A 17,214-nucleotide genomic window follows, 5' to 3' on the forward strand; every position below is an offset into this window, starting at 1 on the left:
TCACCATGGAAAAATAGCAATAGTTAAAGGAGAAAGGTATGAAGTATTTATCTCTTGATTAAAGAAGAAATTGTAGAGGGTTGCTGGATTCCTTTGTTTGTTCATCTTGCGGATTAGGCTTAGCAAGCCATTCATCGAGCTATCTAGCCACACCAAGTATGCATCACACCAACTCCACTTCCATTCAACACTCCAAGTCTTTCTCTAGGGTTTCATCCCACAAACCCTAGGAATTTCTTGTCCAAGACTTGAATATAAGTCATAATCTCCAAGTCTTCTCACTCTTGTATCAAGATGTCCTTTGCCTCACTTTAGTGCCCTACCTTCCTTGCTGTCCACCACAGTCTACTACATTGACTTTGGCTAACCTCTTCTAGCCTCATTGTTTGCTTGACATTCTTCTTTTATAGCTCGGTTTGCTTCAAATAATCCTAGGCCAACTCCCTCTATTTCTGAGGTCCTTTGCCTTGTCTATTTTGTAATTTGGACCATTGTATTGAGGCCCAATTGCGGCTCTTTACTGGCAGCCTCAGCCTCCTCAAATCCTCTATGGTTGGCCCTCCTTTACATGGGAAGACCCTCTGCTAGGTATTTCCGTGATTGCGTCAACACCTAATACTAATAGTCATCGTGTTCAAGCCTGTGAACTCAAACATGTAACCAATGTCCTCTATCGAGTTTGCTACAACACATACATGGACTTCAATCCTCTTTTGTTGTGATACAACGAATGGGAGAGGACGTCATTCAAATCAACCACTGATTCTTTTCAACTCAACCTCCGATTGCATAGTTGTACAAGAGAATATCACATTCCTCCTATAGACTGGAGCTAGCATTTTTGTCCACGTAACAATATAGCGACCAATGTGGAATAGTCAATTTGTCCATGTATCTGTATGACAACCAATCATCAAATACATGAGTCAATCCATGTTACATAATATATGTAAGGCAATGGCATAGGAGTTGTGTCGATGGCAAGGCTCAACTACATATCCTCCTTGAATATAACCTCTTCCAGACTTCACTATATGTATGTATATAGATTACCCATCTTCAAGCTTTTCCATTCCACCAGAACTGTAGCATGCTTTTGTCTAATCATGCTCAAACTCTCACTGAGACTAGACTCGCCTTTGACCTTCAACCACTGCCTCTGCTACCTATAGTTGTCCTCTTCTTTTAATATATAGTCGCCCATATCATAACTTTGTCGAGATTTTGTTGTCAACAAAAACTACGCCATTTCAAGCCATGGCATATTTCAGTGTTCTCTCTATGTTCAAATGGTTCAACTAACTGAGTTAGTAATCCATGATATACAACCCATGTTTCAATTATAACTTAGTGTTCAAATGGTTCAACTAACCGAGTTAGTAATCCATGATATACAACCCATGTTTCAATTATAACTTAGTCAAGAATCTTCCTGCAAAAGAAATGGACAATCTCCACAATACTAAGAATGTGACTAGACTTTCATTAAGAATAGACTTCATTGTTAGTGACACTCCACAACAGATCAACCATATGGTGACCAAATCAAACCGAAACTCTTTGTCAAACTAGTGAACTAGATCCATTGTTGGTCTTCAGATATCCACCTTGGCTCCATATATCTAGACAAGGTTCTCAAAGCAATAAGGTTGCAAACCATTCGAGCCAGGAGACAAACCTTGAATATGAATTAATACAATAGATCTAACCTTCCATATAAAACTCAGACTTTATTTATCCATAGCAGAACCAGTTCAAAAGATAAAACTCTTTTATGTTCAATTTTAACAAATCAATTCATGGAAACACAGTTCATTCGTTTCTTGTTTTGAAAACTTCATTTGATGAAACCTAAGACCGATTTATTTGTAATCCATGAAGACTGATCACAAATGGAAATGCCAACTCATCAATTTGCAATAAATCAATCTCGTTTATTGATTACAGATGCTTGTCCAAAATCAATCATATGAACGACCAACATGAAATCAAGTCAATGAATCATAATTTTGAAGCAATGAGCCAAAAAGACAACAAATCATAACAATGAACTCAGATCAAATCATAATGATGCTTGGTTTTGCTCGACCTTCTAAACTGACCCTCAGCCAGGTCTGTTATCTCTGCTCAACTTCAGTCTTGGGATTTTCTTTATTGCAATCGAGACTAGGGCTCAGACTAGCCCCGTGGTCCTTCTGTTCACCCTTAGACAAACCATAAAACAAACTCAGAATCCTCTCTGGCTTTGATACCGTGTTGATTTTTCTACAATAAAAACAGTGGAAAGTAATCCTCTGATATGATAATTACTACTTAATAATCTTCATACAATTTATATTATGTCATCGATATTATTGAGCAATTATACATAAAATATTTCAATAATAATGCAATGAAAACAATAAGGTCATAAAGAGACAACCATGCATAATAGAGACAACAAAACTTTCCCTGGGAAACCCAAACTTGGGAGAAAACCCGACAAATATTCTTCTAGGAGAAATTCTTCTTCAACAAGTTTTACAATAAAATGTCTAAAAATATGTGCTAGAAACCAAGTCCAAACTTTAGTCACTTCATCCTTTTTCTGCTCTCAAAAGTGTCTTCTATAAAAGAGAGACGATGATAAGTCAGTGATCAAATGAAGTGTCACATTATGTGTATATATACAAGTCAAATAGGTGTATTTACCCCCAAGGGACACATCCTTTCATGGTGGGGTTGAGTTGTTCCTTTTGAGCCTACATGAAACCCAAAAATAAGTTTTATTTTGTTTTAATTTCCATAATTTTGCTAAGTTGACTTAGGAGGTCTCTTGGCATGCGAGATTACCTCCCAATACTACACAAAAATCAACATAGGATCATTGATCTAATTGTTTGAATGACACTGAATGTTTTCATCCTATATGGAATCCCTTGTTTTCCCAAACATTTAGCCACCTCAAAGCATAAATATACTTATGCTTATGCATTGAATAGTAAACTACTGGGAAATGGGTAATTACGATATCATTTAATATATAGCTCTTTCACATACATATAATTACATTCCATGATTATGGTCACTTCTATCCTACAAGAAGGCCATTAACCTCAAATTGGCATCGATGATAATTAATAGAAAGGACACATATAGAGTTAAATCCCCTACATTACAATATTTCACCATGACAAGCTCCTAATTCTACATATGAATCACTACTAGGCAGCTCAACATGCACCTCTAAGCCTTAATGTCCACTCCTAGACTTGCAACTTCCATAGTGAGAGAGCACATAATAATCAACAAAATCACTCATTGCAAGCATTAATATCCAAAATATAAACAATACAAATCAATAATTTCATTGCCACTAGCTACATTTGGGGAAATAGCTCCATGGGATCGACACCTATCCATAAGTAGCAGCTTGAGTAGGTGCTAAGGAATGAAACAAGAGGGAATTTCACTGTCTATGGCTATGACTACCTCACTTGGCTCACACTATTACTCATGCAAAGGAATTCTGCATTTCCTTGCCCCGCAATGTTGCTTAACACAAGAAAATGGGATCCGTTTTGTTGGAAAATCAAAAATGTTATATTCAAGTTTGATTCTACTTTCTTGATAATTACTTGCGAGTGTGTTGGCTTCTTTTACATCTTTATTACCTTATCTTTCATCAAGAAATTACCATATTATGTGTGTATGAAGATCACAAAAAAAGAGACACAATGTAAGCCATTAAGGGAATTTTGAGGTCTAAAATGGGCCTCCTAAGAAAAATGTACAACCAAAATAAACTTTATAAGAACCAATAGGATTCAAGATGATGATGTCAACCATGGAAGATGATTCACCATTTTTGGAGTAAAAAAGTGAAAAGATTAAAAAATAATAAAATAATAGAACTACTTTTTCAACTTATATTTTCAACTCATCTCCCTAAGGTTTTTCTCAAATTTCGAGCAAAAGTACTCATTGGATGCAAAATTTAATTCCTCATCCAAGGAGTACCCATGTTGTATACTTTCGATGGACCCTGCTACACGAAAAACGAGAAATACATGAAAAAATGTGATTGCAATCATGTTTTTCATGTATTTCTCATGTAGTAGGGTCCATCAAAATTATGCAACATGGGTACTCGTTTTTCATGTATTTCTCATGTAGTAGGGTCCATCAAAATTATGCAACATGGGTACTCATTGGATGAAGAATCAATTTTTTCATCTAACGAGTGTTTCCACTCGAAATTTGAGTAAACCCATCCGGGGATAAGTTGAAAATATGAGTTGGAAAAATCATTTTTTTTCTTTTTTCCCTCTAAAATTTGATGATGTGATCTAATCTTATTTTATTATTTCCACTATTATTTTATAATTTCCTTAGAAGGCCCATTTTAGACCTCAAAATTCCCCTAATGCACTATGCCAGGGAAAAACCCCCCTCGAGGGGAAAACCTAGTCAAGAAATTCTTCTTTTCAATAGTATTCTTTGATACTCTTCACCCTAGACAAAGACCAGACCTCCCCTCCACACCAAATCAGCCTCTCAGATCTTCGACCCCTTTCTAGGAACTTCGACCAAGCAGCAGCTTCCGACAATAGTCAAACTTGGAAGACTTCGATCTCCCAATCCAGGGCACGAAACAAAGAGAGAAAGGCACCAAAAGTTCGATTTTCTTCTTCTCCTTAGACTTCCCCAAACTCGCACTTCTTTTGGCTTCCCGACAACAAACTTCGCACTTCTCCAACTACTCTTGAGATATTGAACTAGCTTGAGATGATGGTGCTCCAAATGACTTCGACTAGCTTGTATTTGTAGGCTTCTTGTGGGTCGAATAAGTGTCCTTAGGTTGACTTAATCTCTTCTAGGCCGACTTGGTGTGGAGGATACATAAATCATATTTGACTCAATACTAAACCATTTTACATGATTCGAAAGCCCAAGAAGGGTCTTTTTGAATGTACAATGACTCTATAAACACAATATTAATCCTAGGAGTCCACAATGGGGACTTTGACTAATATAATGATGACCCAATCAAGAAACCCATGCTCTAATAAGTCATTGTTACAATAATAAAATTTCTTTTCTTTATTCTAAGTACATTTCACGATGACTCAAGTACATTAATGAAGACCGAACATAGTTACGTTTTCCAACACTCCTTCTTAACTAGGGAGGTATTCATAATGTACAAATACAATGGAGGATCTCAAACTATATGAACCACAAAGAATTTTAGGCACATCAATGCCATGGATTAGATTCCTGACCAGGGAAATTTATCCATTGGTCTCTCAACAATTTAGGCATCACAATGCCACAGACTAGATTCTTGACCAGGGAAATCTATCCCATGGTCTCTCAACAATTTAGGCACCGCAATGCCATGGACTAGATTCCTAACTAGGACAATCTATCCAAGGGGAATAAGGTGGACTCAAGCTTTCAGCCCCTCTAGGTACCATCAGACTTGCTAACCACCAACCCAAAGATCCATATTTGTATCCAAAAATAGAGCTCAATAACCAACACTGCCTTTCCAACTTCGAGACCTAGACATTAACACAAAGTGTCAGACAAATGTTTTCCTAGACAATGCTTCACTCGCAAAGGCTCAACAAATATCTTCCACACTCTTATCATCAATACAATCAACAATATCTACCAAACCAAACAAGTTCCTTAGATATTCAAACTTCTTATTAGGAAAAGCCTTTGTTAGTATGTCTACTACATGTTCATCTGTCGAGACATACTCCAACTTCATGATCCCATCCTGCACCAAGTTCCTAATAAAGTGGAACTTATTGTTGATATGCTTCATCCTAGCATGAAACATGGGATCTCCAGACATCTTGATACAACTTTGATTGTCCCAATTAATCACAGTAGGACCTAGAGACTTCTCAAACAAATCTATCAGAAGCTTCCTAAACCAAACAACCTCTTTTCCTACTTCACATGCAACCACATATTCTGCCTCAGCACTACTTAAAGCAACGAGATCTTGCTTCCTACTCATCCATGAAATCATAGCAGCTCCCAAACTAAAACATCCTCTGGTAGTGCTCCTTCCATCGGTCTCACTGCCACCCCAATCAAAGTCTGTGAAGCCAATTAGCTTGACTTCCTTACTATCATACTTTAGGCAGTGATGTATAGTGCCACGAAGATACCTCAATATATGTTTGGAAACTATCCAGTGATCATGACGAGGCTCTAGCTGGCACTGACTAAGAATGTTCACTGCAAAACATATATCTGGTCTAGTATTTATAAGATACATTAGGGAACCCACCAACTGTCGATATGAGGTAGGATCCACGAGACTAGAGTCGGAGCCCCTCAATTTCTTGAGGTTGGTGATCATAGGAGTAGTCATCGGGTTGGAATCCATCATCCCGAATTTTTGCAATAACTTGATGATGTACTTTCCTTGCCCCAAATATATCTCCCCAGGTCTCTACAATACTTCTAGACCTAGGTAATAGTGCATCAGTCGTAGATCCTTCATTTCAAATTCAGCGGCCAACATTTTCTTGCATTCTTGAATTCTTCACTCCACACCTGTGATGAATAGATCATCCACATATAGTAGAATAATGATGGGCTCATTATTCACGACCTTGATGTAGAGATCCAGATCAACTCTTCACGAATCCAATACTAAGTAAATATGCATCCATCCTTGCATACCATGCCCTAGGTACTTGCTTCAAGCCATACAGGGCCTTCCTAAGTCTGTAAACATGAGAGTCCCTGCTATTAACTTCAAAGCCCTCATGTTGTTCGATATACACTTCCTCATCAATGGTCCCATTCAGAAATGTGGTCTTAACATCCATTTGATGAATATTCCACCCCATTGTAGTAACTAATGAAACCAACGTTCTAATGGTAGTGTACCTTACTGTGGGTGTAAAGGTTTCTTCATAATCAATGCCTTCCTTTTGAGAGAAACCCCTTGCAACGAATCTTGCTTTGTACTTGTCTATACTTCCATCAACAACATGTTTGATCTTATAGATCCACTTAGATGTGACAACCGATTTGTCACTAGGTCTAGGAACGATCTCCCAAACCCCATTCTTCATGATGGATTGATATTCTTCCTGCATTGCTTTCTTCCAAACCTCTTGATGCACAACTTCCTTGAATGTAGATGGTTCGGCTTCAATTAACTTTGTCATATATGCAGCATAGCCAAAATATCTCTTTGGTCTCTTACTTTCCCCGAAGGAACCTTTCGCAACTTCACGTCCTTCAACATCTTCCAATGTAGCTTTCAACCAATTTGTCATCTTCTTTGTGGTTAGGATGACCACCGATTGAATAGGCTCACTTGGTTCTTCTTCTTTGAGATTTGTAGTAGAGTTTTCATGATGGGAACTTCTTCGCCATCATAATCAATAAGAATATCCCTTGATTTCTTGTATGCTTGATTCTCATCAAATATGACATCCCTACTTACTTCAATGTGTCTTCCTTCCTTTATGTAGATTCTATATGCTTTTGAGGAGAGAATATAACCAACGAATATTCCCTTGATACTTGTAGAGTCCAACTTCTTTCCCTTGTCTTTCGGGACATGGATATACGTTGGACTTCCAAAGATTCAGAGGTGATCCACACTCACTTCGTTCCTATGAATACTTCTTCAAGTGTTGTATTATCAAGACTCTTATGAGGACTTCTATTTTGAATGTATACAGCTGCAATCGTTGCTTCTCCCCATAAGAACTTTGGTAGATCTTGATCCAGGAGCATAGTTCGAATGCCTTCTTCAATTGACCTATTCTTCCTTTCAGTGGATCCATTTTGTTCGGGATAATAAGGAACAATGAGCTCCCTCTTAATACCTGTTTCCTTACAATATGCAATTAATTCCTTAGAAGTGTATTCCCCACCATTGTCAAACCTCAGAGCTTTTATCTTTCTTTCGGTTAGGGTTTCAGCCCTAAACTCCTTGAACTTATCAAATACTTCATCTTTTGTTTTGAGGAGGTAGAGACATGTCTTTTTAGAATGGTCACCAATGAATGTCACATAGTAGATATGGCCTCCAAGTGATTTGTCAGACATAGGCCCGCACACATCGGAATGGATAAGGTCTATATCTCTTTAGACCTAGTTTCACTATTATGAAATGGATTTCTTGTATGTTTTCCCAAAGAGCATCCCTTGCACACACCTTCATGATCTAACTTCATGTTAGGAATACCATGAACCAGTTGACTGAGAGTAGAGATGACCTTATAATGTAGATGACCATACCTCCTATGCCATAGCTCAATGGGACTTGTTTCCATATGAACCAGAGCTTGAGGAGGTGCTGTAATGACTCTATAAAGACTTCCTTCACGAACTCCAATAAGCCTAGCTTTGTCAATGCTAGAGTCTTTTCCCCAAACTAATACTTTTCCATTAACAAAAGCAATTCTTACCCCTTTATCTTCTAAACAAGAAATAGAAAGCAATTTTTTTTTTCAAACCTGGAACATATCAAATGTTGTTGAGATGCAACTTCAATCCATTATCTAGCTTCAACGATGTTGATCCCAGGACTCTAATAACATAAGCTTTTGTTGTCACCCAATTCCATTGCATGAGAAGATGACTCCTTTGATAGTGTATGAAGTTGTTTACTTTCACGTGTCATGTGTCTCGATGCTCCACTATCAATGATCCATGCATTGTCATCACTAAGAGAACCTATAAGAGCAACCAAGAACCCTTGACTCTTGACCTTGTTGAATAAGTAGTAGATGACCTTGTTGATCCAACTTCCAGCATTGTTGATACCCATTCTTATATAGTTCATCAACGAGGGAGAATTCATGTCAACAAAGTGATCTTTGACTCTTCCTGACCTTAGCTTTGAAACCATGTTGGAAAATTAAAGTAGTTATATTAGGGTTTGATTCTCTTTTCTTGATAATTACTTGTGAGTGTGTTGGCTTCTTTTACTTCTTTATTATCTTATCTTTCATCAAGCAATTACCATATTATGTGTGCATGAAGATCACAAAACAAGAGACATAAGATGTAGGCATTATGCCAAGGAAAAACCCCCCTCGAGGGGAAAACCCTATCAAGAAATTCTTCCTTTCAATAGTAGACTCTTCACCCTAGACAAATACCAAACCTTCCCTCCACACCAAGTCAACCTCCCAGATCTTCAACCCCTTTCCAACAACTTCGACTAGGCAGTAGCTTCCGGCAACTTTGAAACTTGGAAGACTTCGATCTCCAATCGAGGGCATGAAATAGAGAGAAAGAGAGGCACCAAAAGTTCAATTTTCTTCTTCTCCTTAGACTTCCCCAAACTTGCACTTTTTTTGGCTTTCCGACAACAGAGTTCACACTTCTCTAGCTACTCTTGAGATATTGAACTAGCTTGAGATGATGATGCTCCAAATGACTTCGACGAGTTTGTATTTATAGGCTTCTTGTGGGTCGAATAAGTGTCTTTAGGTTGACTTGATCTCTTCTAGGCCAACTTGGTGTGGAGGATACATAAATCGTATTTGACTCAATACTAAGCCTTTTTACATGATTCAAAAGCCCAAGAAGGGTCTCTTTGAATGTACAATGACTCTATAAACTCAATATTAATCATAGGAGCCCACAATGAAGCGTTTGACTATAATGATGACCCAAGTATGAAACCCATAAGTCATTGTTACAATAATAAAAAAATATTTTCTTTATTCTAAGTACATTTCATTATGACTCAAGTACATTAATGAAGACCGAACATAGTTACATTTTCCAACACCTTTCACTACTAAAAAGTACCTCAGGATATCCCACTTCTCTTCAATGCTGTGATGCAAGCTAACTAGGAAAATCTCCAATGTTTGAAGCCAATAAATCTCAATTGTAGCAATTATAAATGCTCACAATCATGGATTTTCTCATACAGGGATAATAACCAAACTTTCCGCAACAACATACCTTTAAACAGTGCAACCTCAATGCTAACAAATCGCCTACTAGCGTCACCTCAATCTACACAAATGGTCTCACAATGTACCACCATGACAACATTCTTCTCCATGATTTAGCATACCAACATCCTCGGCTACCAACACCTCTTTCAACTAATGTGTGGGGTCTCTCAACATACTTGACTAGCAACCTCCTCTTTGGTTCCCTTAACCCCCAAAGAGAATGAATCCTTTCCTAGGGCTTACATAAATAAATAAATATATGACGTGCTTGGAGGCCACGTGCTCCTACATAAAGCTAGCTTGGGAAACAAACATAAAACAAATAATATAAAGCGATATGAATGCTATGGAAGCTAGACATTGTAATAAAAAATTATTTTATTCACCACCCTTACGTCCCATCTTGTTGTTTCATTGCCCCCATGATGTTCCCACGGAGACAGGACCCCAAGTGCACAGTTTTATATTATTTTTATTACTTACACAAACTCCAAAGTAATCGAATGTAAACCACTTACCACTTAATTTTTAAGTTCATGCTCATAGGGGTAGTACAATGGCAATAAATGAATTTATCTATTTCTTAAATACTTCTACCAAGATCTTACCCTGTACACTCTAAAAGTAACAGTAAAAACCAGGTATGTTGTTGTTTCCCATTGACCCAATTAGGTTAATAATAGTCTTATGCAATTTACAAGGGATTCTAACAGATAAGATTATCCTCAGCAAAGGCTCCTTGGGCCAGAATGATTAGTTAAATGGTCTCAATGGAAACATGGATAGTAAACTATAAATAATTTTAGGTGTTAAACTTGAGCGTAAATAGAGTTTCACTTTACAATAAAAACTTACATTCAGTATGGCCTGCAATTCCAAGCAGCATTCCTACCAAGATAGAAAGGTACATGGAATTTAACGGAATCGTGAACAAATGTTTTGTAATGGAAGACTAAACACATAACAATATCTAGTATAATAGATGAATTCTATAACAGCATTTCTTTGCCAAATAGCTTAAAGCAGATATAGCCACAAACAGAACAAACCGTTTCTAAATATTAAATAAATAGATTGTTATTTCTGCTGTGAAACTATACATGAAGACATAAAATCCCAACTCGCTGCCATATGAGAAGGCAACGGTGCAACAAATTTAAGCACGTTGGGTTTTGATTGTTTCTGATCTACACTATCTGGTTGTTCCAGTGCCTCAGTGACATTGGGCAACGTTATTTGCCTGCAGTGAAGATGTAGCAAAGGTTCTTTCGATACCACACTGCCATTCTCCACACTGGCCTCATGAGGTGCGTTATACTGTTTCTCAACCCCCTGATTAATATCCCTTTGGGATATCGGTCTCCAGCTTCTATGAACAGACCATCCATACTTATAATCTCCCACAATAGGTGTCCCCAAGGCTTCAGCACAATGAACTCGAACCTAGAAAATATAAGATCTAGCCTGTTAGATTGGATTATCATAAAGACTATGCAATTAAAGGAGCAAACATCAACTGAAAAAAGCATATAACAGAAAAGAAAAATAGTAAAATGTCTTATGCTGCAAGCACAGGTATTTACACATATCCACTCAACCTGCAATATGTATAAAATGTGCCAGTTCTTGCTAACATGAGATGGTACAAAAAAAAGGGACTAATAACAGAGAACCAGATCTAGCTATGATAAGTAGAGTGCAGATTGCAAAGTTCAGTGTGCAGTATAGATCACAGAAAGCTGCAATAGAAATGTTACACAATTTCATTTGCGCAGGCAGGTAAAGCATATTTTGGTTTTTGATAGGCCGGTCACCATCAAAACATCCTTACTCTTGAGTTCAGAAGTTTCCCCTTATCATGTTCACTCTGTTATGAAATAATGCTCAATCTCACTCTCATTTTCCTGTCTAAACCCAGCTCTCACCAATGGTGCAGACTGACAAATTTTCCTGCTTTTGACACTAAACTTCTACTTCTGATCCACAAAAAAAAAGAAAACAAAATGTTATTCCAAGCAAATCACACCTGATGTTTTCTCCCGGTAAATGTACACAGCTCTAGCCATGTGCAACCTGCACAAGTATGTACCGCATAAATCTACTAAAAAGCATTATGGAGATCGGAAAAAGAAACTGCAAAAAAGGTTGCTTATAAGATATAACTGCCCAAAGACATACGAGGAAGAAATAAATTATATTAATGTAAAATACCGAGCACAGACATGCATGTACAACCAAAGTCATTGACATGCCTTAAACTTTTTAAATGGAAAGTTTCATAAATTGAGAATGCTAACCAGAGCACATAGATCAAAATAATTTTTCAAAGGAGTTATCAGATCCATTTGTTTTCTGAAGACCAGTAGTAATTTTGGGCCTAAATTAAGAAAATTCATAAGAAAACTCCATGACAGGTTTTTGAGCTAACAAGGCTAATAAACTGAATTAATTGGAGACCTCCTTGTCTCTCTCTCTCCTACTATATATCCTTCACTTGCACCACCCTAGCCACTCCCACTTGTAAATCACACGTACTTTTTCTTTATGCATTTTAGATCCAAGTCATCGTCTTCTTTATCCACTTCTTCATTACTATCGTAGACATTAAATCGCCTACAATAAGTGCACTCTAGTCTCTAGACCACCTTTCTAATTTTGAATCCCTTTCTTTGGTGTGACAGAAGTCTGATTCCATATTTTAACCCCCGGGGAGGAAGCTGTGCAGCACTTCATCTCTTATAGAATCGATTCATGTAAAATTTATCATCCCTCAAGAACTAACCAATGAACAAGTTTTGTGGTAATGAGTGCAAATCCTTTCAGTGGAAACCCATATTTGTTCTTGCTAACTATAAAGTCCTAAGGCCACTCAGCATTTGTTGATGCCTAATTGGATTAAAGAAACAAAAACTCATCCATGAAAAAAACCTTCTAGAAGACAATAACACCTGAAAAGTCTCCTTGCATGATCGAGGACCTGTTACCCACCAAAAAGTAGGTAACCCCACAGGAGAAATTTTTTCTCCTCCTTTGGACAGCCAGCTAGCCAGCAGCCCTACATTGCTCAAAATACGATGATATGCCATATTCCTCCACTATTTGCACTGGTCCGACACCTCTCATCATCCGACATCCTCTTGAAGGAAGGTGGGTCACTATTTGACAAGAACTGTAACTATTTTGCAAACATGTGCTTTTCCTAAATGTTTTGGGTGTTCTAACGTAGATTAAGGGGTGATTTGGATGATTGATCAATCTGCTGAGTGCGTTGGCAGTTGTTATTGGTATATGACACTTAGTTTAACTCCCCAGGAATGAAAAGAAACCTGAGTTTGAACTGATGGTGTCTAGGCTGTTAAGAAACCAATGCTTATATGAATTAGGGTTTGATTCTCTTTCTTGATAATTACTTGTGATTTATGTTGGCTTCTTTTATCTTTCATCAAACAATTACCAAATTATATGTATATGAAGACCACAAGTGTTAATCTAGGTTGTCATTGATGTCAATTTGGCATTGGCAAATATTCTTGACATGCCAGAGGATGACTATAACTCATGTTTGATAAAGATGTCAAGACACCTTGATGATCTAGAAACTCTTGATGACTTATGTGACATACACATGATGACATGTCCTACCTCCGATGATCTTGATGAAAAACACATGATGACATGACAAACCTTTGATAATGTGAAGCCATAATCCTTGATGACCTTACCTCTGGTGATCCTAATAATGGAAGACTACATGATGTAGCATATGTTTGACGACATATCATTTATGATATGGTGACCCTATGATGAAGAAGGCAAATGACCCTACCTCCAATTCTGCACCAATAAATGACCAGTCACATTAAAAAATATTTTTTACTACATTAGAGGCAGAATTTCTCTATGAGACCTTCAACATCCTTTAGAGCATATTTTTAGCTTTCAAATGAGCAATAACTTGGCCCGAAACTCCAAATAGTTTGGGAGATATTAATTTTTTAAGTTAGGAATATTAATCTGGTCCTTAAGCCGACCTGTGCTAGGCCTCTCATGTCGGCCTCCTTCAAATAGACGTGTCCCTTCAGATTTTAGGCAAAATCAATATATATATACAGTTCGGACTACATTTCGGTGATCATTTCAGAGAAGGAGCACAAAGCTCGGATTAGAAGCACAGAAGGCCGAGGAGGACGATATAGAATACAGTTTTGGCAAATACTCTCTGTGATTGGGCTTCTTCATTACAGCAGTAGACAGGTGCGAGAACAGTTTTCTGTGCTGGTGTAGAACTCGACTACAGTCCAGATCACAATCCTGAGGACACTCAAACCTTGGCAGCGACACTTGTGGTAGCTTGGTGAAGAACCTCGGATTAAACTCAGGAAGTAAGGAAGGATCTCAGACCAGGCATGAAAGTGAAAGACCAGACCTTAGAACAAGCTCAGGCGTGAGACAAGTCACAGACCAAGTACAGAAGTAAAGTATAGGCCTCAGACTTGTGGAGCAAGCAAGTTTTTTGGACCTGTAATATCTTTCTGAAGATAAATTCAAAACTGTGCAGAATTCCTCAACTGCTGCAAATTAGATTGTTGAAGATATATGGTATTTTCTCTTGTGAACAAATCTGAGTTGAAAAAACAGCCTTGGAATTGTTTGAGACACAGTGCTGGATTGTCTTACAGTAAAGTCTTCTAGCAGACCTTGGTTGGAGGGACATAATTCAGATTGTTTTTACAGTGAAAACTCTCTTGAAGACATTGGTTAGATGCACAGTATTGAATTTGTCTTGGAAGCACAATATTAGCTTTGTTTTTGCAGAACAATTGAAGGCTTGTTTAAGTCTTGACACAACCTGTCGAAGAGCATTCTCTAGAGCAGTCTAAAAGATTTAAAGACAGTGTTTTGGTTCACTTGAAGACTTGGATGAAAAAGACCAACTGTGTTTGAAGACCTATTTGGATAGAAACGTTGAAATGTTGAGCTCTCTTGAAGCATATTTTGAAGGCTTATTGCAGCAGGCTGATAAAGCATTCTTGAAGGCATTGTTTGGACAGAACCTTAGAGCAGCATTATGTAGACATCTTGAAACAGTCCTAGAAGCAGACTTGGGTTGGCAGTTACTTTGGAACATTGTCATGATGACAAATTGAAGGATTATCTTTGGAACTTGTGAAGCTTTGCTTTGAAGACTAATCTTGGTATAGCTGATTTGAATATTGTTTGAGAGCAGTCCATCAGACATTGTTTTGAAGATATTTTGAAGTAGTATATCTTGAAGTGGATTTGTAGCTTCCTTGGGAATATTCTTGAGCATACTTTGGAGAGTCATCTAGCAGCCCATTGAAGACACCTTGAGGGATAATTGAAGACATTTGGAAGACTTGTAGAAGTTGTTCCTGAAGGCACCCTAGGAGATGATGATACATTGAACCCGTCATGAGGTGACCTTGAAGAAGTTTTGTTTGGGTAATATGAAGAGCAATGGTGACACCTTCATGTGAAAAACAAGGTTGTCATTGATGACGTGACGTGGAGACTAAGTGAAGGCATCGCTGAAGATTGATAGGGCTCGGTGAAGAAGACATTGGGAGCCGTGAAGTACAACTAAACACATCTTGATGAAGTAAAGCAAGGGTTGGAGCCTCAAAAATACAAGGTTGGTGCCTTGGAAGGTAGGGTTGGAGCCCTAGAGGATCAGAATCCTCAAGAAACCAGGTCGGAGCCTGAACCAAATATAGGGTTGGAGCCCTAGAGGATCAGAATCCTCAAGAAACCAGGTCGGAGCCTGAACCAAATACAGGGTTGGAGCCCTAGAGGATCAGAATCCTCAAGAAACCAGGTCGGAGCCTGAACCAAATATAGGGTTGGAGCCCTTGAGGTTGGCGCCTTGAAAAGTCCAAGTCGGCGCTTGGCACATTATAGGTTGGAGCCTGGGGAATTGAAGATCGGTGTCTTCATCTAAGGTTGGAGCCCTACATATATTGTATTTGATTTATTGTAAAGAAGAAATTAATAAAAACATTTATTTTTATTGTTCATTTTGTGTTCTAAATATAAGTGATCTAACTGGTAAAAGTAACAATTGAAAAGAAATACTGATTCACCCTCCCTCTCAGTATTTCCAACAATTGGTATCAGAGCTAGTACCTTCACTCAAAGGCTAGCAGCTTGAAGGTTGATCCTTAGAATACAAATGGCAAAGCTAAGGAAGAAAGTCTCCAATCCTCCTAAAGATGTGTCCCCCTCAACCACCGAAATTGAAGTCAATCAATTTGTGAAGGCTCCATTGTTCAATGGAAACTTTGATATATGGGAGGCAAGAATGAGGAATGCCTTAAAGACTCAAGGCATTGAAGTTTGTAAATCGGTGATTGTTGATAGCATGATGGATGGAGAATCCAAGGAACATAATACAAGAGCAATGAAAGCGAATGGGCTACCTGATTCTATGAAGGCCAATTTTGAAAAATGTTCATCAACAAAAGACATATGGAATAAACTTCATGATCTTCACTCAAAAGGAGCGTTGACAATGATCTCTAGTCAAGAAAATGATGGAAAACAAGAAGGAAATCTAGAGCCCATCAAGGAAGCTAAAGATAAGAGTGATAAAATCAAGGCTAAATAAGAACTAGAAGATGAAGAGAATGAAGAAGATTTTGAAGAAGATCTCCTCACTAAACTTATGGCTGCCATAGAAGAGATTAACAATTTGAAAAACGAAAATGAGGAACTTAAGAAGAAAGCGCAAGTTGGTGACCAGGACAAGACAAGGAAGGAAGTTGACCTTGTCAAGCTTAAAGTACAAGAAAGAGATGAGGAGCTCGCCAAGATTAAGGAAGAATTTCATCAAAACAAGAGAAAGCATCATGAAGAAGTCATATCCATGACAAATCAATTGGATAAGGCAACGAAACGAGAAGATACCTTGTCAAGCCACCTTGAACAAAGGCACAAGAGCTTGAACAACTTGAAGCAGAGATTGGTCAATACAAGGAAGAGGTCTCCTCCCTTATTAGATCACAACTAGAAGAAGCAAGGAAACAAACACAGGGAGCTAAGAAGGCAATGAAAGCATTGACATTCATAGAAGGACAAGTTGATAAAATATAAAAGGAGAGAAACACCATGACATGCCAACTAGAAGAGAAGGATGATGACATCATCAAGTTAAGAGTAGAAATCATCTCACTTAAGGCCCAATCATGCGAAGCAACCAAGATGAAGGAAGAAATGGAGATCATACTCTCAAAGAAGGATGAAGAATGCA

General features: G+C 37.9%; 1 protein-coding gene across 2 annotated transcripts in view; it reads right to left on the reverse strand.

The window, feature by feature from the left end:
* Window positions 1–10,976: 10,976 nt before the first annotated feature.
* Window positions 10,977–17,214, reverse strand: part of LOC149140172 (RNA pseudouridine synthase 4, mitochondrial-like) — a 96,763-nt gene continuing 90,525 nt past the window's right edge. The window contains exons 9-10 of one of the 2 annotated variants that reach the window (XM_089446878.1): window positions 11,974–12,020; window positions 10,977–11,390 (exon numbers count right to left, since the gene is read on the reverse strand). In XM_089446878.1, coding sequence (XP_089303004.1) covers window positions 11,025–11,390; window positions 11,974–12,020 — 413 coding nt within the window. In that variant the 3' untranslated portion in view covers window positions 10,977–11,024. The remainder of the gene's footprint in view (window positions 11,391–11,973; window positions 12,021–17,214) is intronic. The other variant, XM_089446879.1, reaches the window with a different exon arrangement.

The sequence above is a fragment of the Pinus tabuliformis genome, chromosome X (genome assembly GCF_031772625.1).
Source record: "Pinus tabuliformis cultivar Carrire ecotype Pingquan chromosome X, CPIR1, whole genome shotgun sequence".
Taxonomy (NCBI): Eukaryota; Viridiplantae; Streptophyta; class Pinopsida; order Pinales; family Pinaceae; genus Pinus; species Pinus tabuliformis.